Here is a 10,622-nt window from a genome sequence, read left to right as displayed (position 1 = left end):
GGGAGTTTGAGACCAGCCTGACCAACATGGAGAAATCCCCGTCTCTACTAAAAATACAAAACTTGCCGGGCATGGTGGCGCACACCTGTAATCCTAGCTACTCAGGAGGCTGAGGCAGGAGAATCAATTGAACCCGGGAGGCGGAAGTTGTGGTGAGCCGAGATCGCACCATTGCACTCCAGCTTGGGCAACAAGAGAAAAAATCCGTCTCAAAAAAAAAAAAAAGAAAAAGAAAGGGAAGGCACACCAAAACAGACCTGGCCAAACCGGGGTTGCACTTTTCTTCTTTCAAAGTTATTATATTCCAAAAGAGATTGGAATTATGCTATCCCTACTTTCCTCTATTAATGTGCCTGATCTTATTTCTCTGTTCTTCCCTTCCCTTTTTCTCAATAAATGCACATCTTTACTTAACTTCTGAGTAGGTTTTTGACATTTCTACTTCGGGAGAAAGGCAGCCAAAACTCAATCAGCTTTTCAGAACTCTTACAGAAACTTTTATTCACAAGTACCTGCATGAGCATTGCAACCGTCATGGGCCCTACGCCGCCAGGAACAGGAGTGATGAAGCTTGCCCTCTCTTTGGCCTCGTCGTATGCCACATCACCCACAACTTTTCTCCCATTTGTTTTATCATCTGGTCAAGTGGGGAGAAATCAAAGCTAAGTCTCAGAATTAATCCTGGTGATCAGTTACGACAAAAACTCAGCAGAATTTTAGGGTGTGTAAGTCCCATCAGGCTCCAGTGCCTACTTAACTTAAAAGCTATGGAATGACAGATGCTTGCTATTTCTTAGGGAGAAAATTATTTTACCTGCAAAAATTCCCAAGATGCATAAGTGGTTTTTCAGAACCTGGAGAATCCTTTTGTAGTCTCTCAGGTGACAAATAAAATATCAACTGTTTTTTATTCTTAAAACCAACTACCCAGTATATAATGAGCACCTTTTAAAATGTTAATTTGCCAAAGCCTACAAAGGAAATTTTTTGGGTGCACAAAGCTCCAACTCTGTCACAGCTGCCACATATCATTTCTACAGCAACTGTCAGCATTTTGTGAGCTCCATGTGTGAGCTGGAGAAACAATTCGACATCCAATTCCAAAGACACAGCTACTTAAATGTATGCTAAAGGCAAAGAATATAATTACACTTCCCTTAAAAGGACACAAGAACAACTACAAATCTTACCAGCAGAGAATAGCTATTCAAGAGAACAAAACCCAGTGATGCATCATTGCTCACTCACACAAAGAACATCCTACACTTGGCTTCAGTGCACTTCCAGGAGGGGCTGGGGGCGGGCCTAGACCTCGAAGCAATAAGGCTCCCAGGCTGCATCTGGTAGTCATAGCGACATCACCACTTCTCTCTGATCAGATCGCCACAACTGAGAAGAAGCTCCAAGGTGGAGGCAAGAAGCCAGAATTGCCGGGCGCGGTGGCTCAAGCCTGTAATCCCAGCACTTTGGGAGGCCGAGACGGGCGGATCACCAGGTCAGGAGATCGAGACCATCCTGGCTAACACGGTGGAACCCCGTCTCTACTAAAAAAAAAATACAAAAAAAAACTAGCCGTCTCAAAAAAAAAAAAGAAGCCAGAATTAAGAGATTAGCAGGCACTTTGGGAGGCCGAGGCGGGCGGATCACAAGGTCAGGAGATCGAGACCATCCTGGCTAACACTGTGAAACCCCGTCTCTACTAAAAATACAAAAAAATTAGCCGGGCGTGCTGGCGGGCGCCTGTAGTCCCAGCTACTCGGGAGGCCGAGGCAGGAGAATGGCATGAACCCGGGGGGCGGAGCTTGCAGTGAGCAGGGATCATGCCACTGCACTCCAGCCTAGGTGACAGAGCGAGACTCCGTCTCAAAAAAATAAATAAATAAATAAAAAGAGATTAGCTGTAGCATCAGCTCTTTTATTAAAAGTTAGGTCCAGGCGTGGTGGCTCACACCTGTAATGCCAGCACTTTGGGAGGCCAAGGTGGGTGGATCACCTGAGGTCAGGAGCTTGAGACCAGCCTGGTGAAACCTGTCTCTACTAAAAATATTTTTAAAAATCAGCTGGGGGTGGTGGCAGGCACCTGTAATCCTAGCTACTCAGAGGCTGAGGCAGGAGACTCAGGAGTCAGGAATCCAGGAGGCAGAGGTTGCAGTGAGCATTGCACTCCAGCCTGGGCAACAAGAGCGAAACTCCAGCTCAAAAAAAAAAAAAAAAGTTAGTTCTGCAGCTCCTGTGGGCTCCATATTAATCTGAAGTCCAAAATGCAAAGAAGGCTTAACACTACCTATCACAAGTTTGCTGAGGGCAAAATGAGAAAATGTGTACATTACTGAAATTGAAAAAGCAACCTCCAAGCGCAAGAGTTTCTCTTTCCACCACAGATACGTAAGATATTTTTTATATGGAGTAAAAGGAGCTGGTAAACACAACTGACTGGGATGGTTTCAGGTTTCTAAAAGATTATAAAGCAGCAAACTATGGCAGAACATTTTCTCTCACAGCCCCTAGAGTCATTTCAAAATGCCAAGGAAATATAGGTAGAGGTTTGCCCTCTGTACAAGTTTCAATAGTCTTCACATGTAGTTAGCTTGAAATACCTGCTGCATCTATTTCTATGTGTTAATGTTAGTCATTTTCGTTTTCCCACAGATAAGAGACACATATCTTGACTACACGAGTAAACGCAGCACTGGATGAGTTCAGTTTTGCTCCTAAACCAAATACTGTCAGGGTTGACGAGGCACTGCTAAATACGCAGTGCTTCGTGGATAGGATGATGTGGTCAGTGGAAGAAGTCACCACTGCTCAACCTAAGTATATGACCTCAGTAATGAGCAGACATTTTGGTTATCTACCCCCAGCCCCAGAATTTCTCTTTCCTTGCCAAATTACATGTACAAAATTCAACTAAAGATCCAGCTGAGGCCAGGCGCGTTGGCTCAAGCCTGTAATCCCAGCACTTTGGGAGGCCGAGACGGGCGGATCAAGAGGTCAGGAGATCGACACCATCCTCGCTAACACGGTGAAACCCCGTCTCTACTTAAAAAAATACAAAAAACTAGCCGGGCGAGGTGGCGGGCGCCTGTAGTCCCAGCTACTCGGGAGGCTGAGGCTGAAGAATGGCGTAAACCCGGGAGGCGGAGCTTGCAGTGAGCTGAGATCCGGCCACTGCACTCCAGCCTGGGCGACAGAGCGAGACTCTGTCTCAAAAAAAAAAAAAGATCCAGCTGAGCCCTGACTCTTTTACATTTAATTTGGTGACCCTAATAATAGAGGCCAGTCCAGAAGCAGCTACACTGGATAGGTTGAGACTGGATTGGAGTAGGGTGGGGAATCTGTTCCCTCTTTTTAACCCTTCCAAATAAAACACTATTGATTTGGCCCTTCTCAATTTATCTTTAGTAAGCCAAGCAGGAAGAACACTTTTATGTGTTTCTCTGGCTAATACTTTCTGCCCTGCACTTGAATCTCTAAAAATATTCCTTCTTTGGAAAAGGTATACACACCTTAATTCACTCTTAATTTGGCAAGTGACTTACAATGTTATCCCTGAGTGGACCATGCAAACTATTTAAGCAATTAAAATATGAACCAAGAAGTAGCTCGGTGGTAGAATATGTTGCTTCTAAAATGAACATATGCAAATATCAGTCTTTAGGTCCCGCAGCCCATTTGCTGGTCTATAACTGAGTGATTCTGCCATCCTTTGGGGGACACTATAACATTCAGCTTTATCAACATTCATTTGCCTATATGCAAATTACCAGTAAAAACACTGGTGACCAGGAGGGAAGATACTGCTTTGATTTTATTCATATTTTATTGTCTATGTAAGAAATTAATGTGAACAAGATGGCAAGTTTCATGTTTAAGTCAACATTTCCTACCTATCTGCAAGACTCCAGATCCCCACCCAGGTTTTTCTTCTCCATCTCTCACATGTAATCCAAAAAAAAAAAAAAAAATGCCAAAAGCAGAAATATGTTACAGAAGATGCAAGGTTTTAAACAGACTGAGCTTGAATGTCATATCGCAAGTATTCAAAGTGCGGAGTTGTAGGAGAGCAATTTCCTTATCGCCTGTTAGATAATTACACTACAAGAAAATGAGTGATCAATTATGAGCTACTGTCTTAAAAGCACGGTGGGGAGAGTGGGAGGGAGGTTAAAAATGGTGAAGGCTTGACAGTGACTAATGTTCCTGGCAGCTCAGCGTCTACATCTGAAACTTGAGATGGGAAGGGAGAAAAAAGGCTATTCTTGCTATAACTCCCTTCAACAATTCAACAGATATGAGTGCCAGTGGTCAGATGGCAGGAGGCTGGATGTGGCGCCACAGTGACCACTGCCCCGAGGAGCTATCTAGGTAGGAGAGCACAGGATGCCACACGTGAGACACATACAGTAAAAGATACAATACACATGCTCTGTGGAAGAGGAGGGAGGGAGAGAAGGAAAGATCATCCCTTGGTAAGGGGAAATCAAACAAGGTTTGGAAGGAACAACGGACATGACAGGGAGGAAGAAGCTGAAGGTGAAGGTCAAGTTGAACCTTATTCAGTTGTGCAGCCCAAGGCCTGGCATTGTGCTTGATACACAATAGTTGCTCAGTTAAAGATAGTTCCTTTCTTGAATCTATGAGGACGCATACAAGTTTTGCCGTATTGTTCTGTGAAGTTTTCTGTTTGAAAGAATAGCCCACTCCACTAAGAATGCAGGGATGGGAACTACAAAGGACAAATGAGGCATGTGCAGGGAAGAGAAAGTGGTCCACTTTACAAGTTGAAGACAGGTATTCACCACACGCAAGTGAGATCACAGGCTGCAGAGGTCACTGAAATTAGTGTGAGGCTAAGGAGTCTGGCAAGTAAGAAGGAAGAGGCTCAGAGGTCCATGCCCAAAGGTGAACATGGCAAGGCGAGAGCATGGGGATAGATCTGAGTGGGAAGCAGCGGGAGGGAGGGACACCTGCAAGGAAGTTATCACAGCCTGTCAGCTGAGAAGGTAACACTCAGTGGTGACACTGAGAACAGAGGAGACAGAAAACAATTCCTAATATTTAGAGACGGATCCAATATAGGGAATGCTTGGGAGGGAAACTAAAAGGCTGCAGACCTGTGGGAAGGAAGAATGGTGGTACTAACCAAAAGACGGGAGTAAGGGGTAACTGGGGGATGAGGATGCCAAGTATAGTTATGGACATGATTAAAAGGCTAGATTTATCCTCTCAGCCTAGAAAAAAACCCAGGTCAAATATCTTCTTGTAAAGCCTTCCTCTTGGCAGAATGAGTCCTTCTTCTGGACTCTCATAGCACTTTGCAATGATTATACTGTGTTTTAAATCCATCCAACAACTTTGCTAAAATAAAGGGTGATCTCTACATGAAGATAAAGTGATATATCCCTCCTGCCCTCCGTCTCACTTTCTCCCTGGACAAAGTCATCTTGGAAGCTGTACAGCACATGATTAAAATCACAAGCTCTGGCACCAGACCTGCCTGCAAGTGGCACCTCTTCTATCTACTAACTGTGCACCCTTGGGCTAGTCAGTCTCCCTAAACCTTAGTACTACAAGCATAAAATTAGAGACAAGCTTCTCTCTTAGGCTTCATTTGATGACCTAGACACCATCCTCAACACCAGAAGCCACCTTCCTCCTCCAGCAACACTCACCTGGGACATAATTGATTCCACAGTCGATGACTATTGCCCCAGGTTTGATCCACTCCCCTTTAACCATTTCAGGCTGACCAGTTGCAACCACCAGGATGTCACCTTTATTTACCTAGGGGGTAGGCGATTTGGACATCAGAAATGAAATAATGAAATGCACACCAAAAAAACCCAGAAATGAAAAGGATATCCCTGAGCTTTGTATTAAATTCTTAACTGTCATAGGCTGTTTCATAAGACACTGGGTTAAGGCCTCAAATGTAAGCCACGCACTGTTTCTGACAGCCCTTCACATGCCATGCTCATTTCTACACATGCCAAAGAGCTCCCTTTCACCAGCCATTTTACCCAATAGGGAAATCAGTGTGAACCTGCAAGGCAGAGAGGCAAACAGGCTTGGGGCCCTGCGTGTTATAATGTCCAGACACTGCTTCTTCTCCTACAGAATATGGGGCTACCACCTTCCACAAAGCACTACTTTGGGAGGATTAAAAGAGAAGGTACTAGACCTCTCTCCTGCTCTCTCCCCACATTTAAGAGACTGCACTGTCAACAGGCACGTGTGCATGTGTGCATTCTTGGGCTCAGGAACCTGATGCAGGGATCTAGAACAAGCTGCCGTAGATATTAGCAGACTACTGCCCACAACTGCCTCTGGAGCACCTCCACTCTGAGGCCACCACTTTTACATACATGGGATCTGGCTGCCAGAGGTCAGTCTGAGTGCCTGTACTGCTAATCCTTGTCCACCACGAGGCAGACTAAGGTAGAAAAGACTTGGTGAGAGGTCAGGCATGTTGGGTCATGCCTGTAATCCCAGCACTTTAGGAAGGTGAACCAGGAGGATCGCTTGAGCCCAGGAGTTTGAGTCCAGCCTGGGCAATGCAGTGAGACCCTTGTCGCTACAAAAAGCTTAAAAATTAGCCAGGCATGGTGGTACATGCCTGTAGTCCCAGCTACTCAGAAGGTTGATGCAGGAGGATCACTCGAGCTCAGGAGTTCAAAGCTGCAGTGGGCTCTGATGGACTGCCACTGCACTCTAGCCTAGGCAACAGAGCAAGACTCTGTCTCTAAAGAAAAAAGACAAAGGCCGGGCGTGGTGGCTCATACCTGTAATCCCAGTACTTTGGGAGGCGGAGGCAGGCGGATCACCTGAGGTCAGGAGTTCGAGACCAGCCTGACTAACATGGAGAAACCCTGTCTCTATTAAAAATACAAAATTAGCCAGGTGCGGTGGCACATGCCTGTAATCCCAGCTACTCAGGAGGCTGAGGCAGGAGAATCACTTGAACCCAGGAGGCAGAGGTTGTGGTGAGCTGAGATCGCGCCATTGCACTCCAGCCTGGGCAACAGGAGTGAAACTCCACCTCAAAAAAAAAAAGAAAGAAAGGAAAAAGAAAAGAGAAATTACACAGAACAAACTCTGTATAAACTTGGGCACGCTTTTAATTTTATGGTTTTTTTTAAATAATTAATTAATTTTTTTTTTTTTTGAGACAGGGTCTTGCTCTGTAGCCCAGGCTGGAGTGCAGTGGTGTGATCATGGCTTACTGCAGCCTCAACCTCCTGGGCTCAAGCAATCCTCTTGCCTCAAACTCCCGAGTAGCTGGGACTACAGGCATGTGCCCACCACATCTGGTTAATTTTTAATTTTTTTGCAGAGAAAGTGTCTCACTATGTTGCCCAGGCTGGTCTCAAAAACTCTTGAGCTCAAACAATCCTCCTGCCTCAGCCTCCCAAAGTGTTGGGACTACAGGTGTGAGCCACCCCACTCAGCCTTTAACTTGAATTTGCTTTTTCATCTTGTAAAAATGAGATGATGGGGTTAAATGAGGTCATGAGTATAAAGGACATGGCAGCATCTGGCACTTAGTGTGTGAAAAGAACACCCACCCTCCCCACCGTAACACCTTCACCTCTCCCCTGGACTCCCTACCTCCTCATTCAGATTGGCAGTCTTGGAGTGGCAGGTGGTCACTGTGGCATTGTTCCACAGAAGCAAGTCATGCATCGGGGCCCCGACAATTTTACTGCGCCCGACCACCACAGCATGCCTTCCGGCAATCGGCACCCCTGAAAGAAAAGCCAGCCTGCATCAGAGCTGGAGGATAGAAGCTGCCCTCATTCACATGCCACGTGGAGAATTCAGAATAAGTGCACAAAAACAGGTTCTTAACATCAAACAGAAACCTTCCCAAAAACATTCCTTCTTTGGCAATAATATTCTCAACTCTAGGGTTTCAGCTATAAATTGGGACTTGTACATGTGTCCTTCTTGCCGTGGGTTTCTGGGAGCAGCTTAAGCCAAGATCATTCATTGAGTCATAAGGGAGTGGGAAGAAAACCTACACTCAAAGAAAAAAGAAACCCTGACATACAGCTAATCAGCCATACAGAAGAAGATATCAAATTAAATTACATGGGAAAAACAGTTAAAACAAATAGGGTGTATGTAACAGGTTGGAGAGATGTGTAGGAAATTAGATTAGTATCAGTAATTCTTTCCAAATTTGGTAAGCTTGTTTATACAGTTCCTCACCCAAATTTCTCTTTTGGCTTAGGGCCTGAGCCATAGGGTTACTTGCAGGGAAGTGATAAAGGGGACATTTAACTGTGGCAGCAAGCTTTCTTTTTGCATCACAGCATCCATTTTTCTGGCAATATACCAATGTCCTTTTTAGGGCTGACTCATACTCTACTAAAGACAGCCTGAGTGAGTATCCAGTAGTGCACAGGTGACCATATTTCTTCCCTCAGCTGATAAGATCCAATCCCATGACTGTTAGGCTTGAGGATGGAACCAGGCTGTAGGTGTCTGTGGCCACAAAGTGGAGCCCGAGAATGAGCTGTCCACAAAGAAGAAAGCAGAGAGAAGTTGATGACTTCATCAGAGTCCTCAGGGTAGTCAAGGCTGAGGGCAGTGGACCCTTGGTCAAGGCAGGTAGGGTTTAAATTGTGCTTCTTGTATAAAATCGTTTTTTTCAGGAAAAGATAAACTCTTATAATAATGTTAACATCATGAACATCTAGAAGTAAGGACCACGAAGTTTTAAAAGGTAACTTTCTATACTTTTTAAGGATTCAGCAGAAGAGTTAAAGCTGCATCAGGGCAAATGATAGCATCACTGTCAATAAGAGGCAGTGTGAGGCCTTCAGGTGCTGTCCTCGTGGGATTTTTTTTCTTTTTTAAGCAAGGCACTACAATGTTTGCTAAATATGCTGAAGAATATACATTTAACTGTAGAAATGAACTGTCAAAGCTTATGGCTTGATTGACCTTTTCTTGCCAACCACAGAAAATTTTCATTTATGCTGGCCAAAACTTTCCACTTGAAACTTCTGACCTACTTCTTTTTACCAGGACCCATTTCCTTGTAAAAAATAACCTCTGCTAAAAGTACTCATAATGAAATTAAAATAGCAAGGTGCTAACTAGTAATGGGACAATATGGCCAACTGTACAGGAGACCCATTTCCAGCCATCTGTCGAGTCCTGGAACTACTGTGGAGATTCAGTGCCCATTTTGGGGGTGGGGGGAGGTGGGACTTTTCACTTCGTATTCTTTTAAACTATCCAAATTTTTATTACTGTATAGGTTATTTTTCGCAAAAAATAAATTGCTTTCAACTCAGATAACTCTGAATTCAAATCTTGGTTCCACTGTCTCCCAGACAAGTTACTTGCTCTCTCTGAGCTGGTTTTTGTTTGTTTGTTTTAGAGACAGAGTCTCACTCTGTTGCCCAGGCTGGAGTGCAGTGGGGTGATAGCTCACTGCAACCTCCTCCTCCCGGTTTCAAGCAATCCTCCCACCTCTGCCTCCCAAATAGCTGGAAATACAGGTGCACACCACCCTGCCTGGATAATTCTTTTGTATTTTTAGTAGAGACAAGGTTTCACCATGTTGACCAGGTTGGTCTCGAACTCCTGACCTCAGGTGATCTGCCCGCTTCAGGCTCCCAAAGTGCTGGGATTACAGGCGTGAGCCGCCGTGCCTGGCCTGAGCCTATTCTCTTAGCAGTTGAACAGTAACAGTACCTACTTCATAGAGTTTCTGAGAAAATGGAGAGAAAATTTAGGTAACATCCTTACTAGACAGGCCCTTCTGCCAATCAAGTCCATTTATTTATGGCCCACTATGTACCTCCTCTATGCCACCACATGTCAAGACCAGGCTTCAGGAAATGATGCTTTCTTGTTGTTTGGTTTGTTGTTTTTACCTGTCTCTTTGATGAGTTCCAAGCATCCCTTAGGCGTACAAGGAATGAAACAGTCATTGAGGTCACCTCTAGCAAGTTTCCCAGCACTGATGTTGGTCAATCTAAAAAAAAGTGATGGAAATAAGAAGGAAATAAAGGCAATTAGGTGTCTTTACTCTTTGGAAACATTTATGCTGTATTCCCCAAACAGAAACATATTATAAATGAAAGCATGCAATGAGACATAGGAAGCCAAGCCACATTTACCCATCCACATCCTTCTCGGGTGCAATAGCATTGATCACTTCTTCAGTGTTAATGGAATTCTCTGAATCAAAAGGTAGCTGCACTAAGAACCCGTGTATAGTAGAGTCTTCATTCAAAGATGTAACGTACTTGATCACCTAAAAGTAATACCACATATAATTTGTGTATCACATAGAAATCAAAAGGTAGGAAGAAACACTTTTCAAGGCAAAAATTAGGTTGCCCTATTTCCCCCCAACAGTTTAATTATAGTTCTTTCAGAATGTACCTTCCCCTTGACTCCTGAGCAGAACACCTGTACTTAACATAGAATGCATCCCCTAGGTGTCTGGTAAGAAGTCCATCAAATAAAAGAGCTAAATGGCTGGGCGAGGTGGCTCATGCCTGTAATCCCAGCACTTTGGGAGGCCAAGTCAGGAGGATTACTTGAACCCAGGTGTTCAAGACCAGCCTGGGCAACACAGTGAAATGTGATCTCTACAAAAA

At 44.5% G+C, this 10,622-nt stretch overlaps 1 protein-coding gene across 1 annotated transcript in view; it reads right to left on the bottom strand.

Annotated features, from left to right (window-relative positions):
* The window catches only part of MTHFD1 (methylenetetrahydrofolate dehydrogenase (NADP+ dependent) 1, methenyltetrahydrofolate cyclohydrolase, formyltetrahydrofolate synthetase), a 105,156-nt gene that overhangs the window by 64,898 nt on the left and 29,636 nt on the right, over positions 1 to 10,622 (bottom strand). Inside the window, exons 5-9 of the mRNA XM_011978328.1 lie at positions 10,137 to 10,273; positions 9,891 to 9,991; positions 7,609 to 7,745; positions 5,673 to 5,784; positions 466 to 637 (exon numbers count right to left, since the gene is read on the bottom strand). Coding sequence (XP_011833718.1) covers positions 466 to 637; positions 5,673 to 5,784; positions 7,609 to 7,745; positions 9,891 to 9,991; positions 10,137 to 10,273 — 659 coding nt within the window. The remainder of the gene's footprint in view (positions 1 to 465; positions 638 to 5,672; positions 5,785 to 7,608; positions 7,746 to 9,890; positions 9,992 to 10,136; positions 10,274 to 10,622) is intronic.

This window comes from Mandrillus leucophaeus, unplaced genomic scaffold (assembly GCF_000951045.1).
Source record: "Mandrillus leucophaeus isolate KB7577 unplaced genomic scaffold, Mleu.le_1.0 Scaffold192, whole genome shotgun sequence".
Lineage (NCBI taxonomy): Eukaryota > Metazoa > Chordata > Mammalia > Primates > Cercopithecidae > Mandrillus > Mandrillus leucophaeus.
Note: the sequence above shows the minus strand (reverse complement) of the source record. Positions and strands in the feature narration are given on the sequence as shown.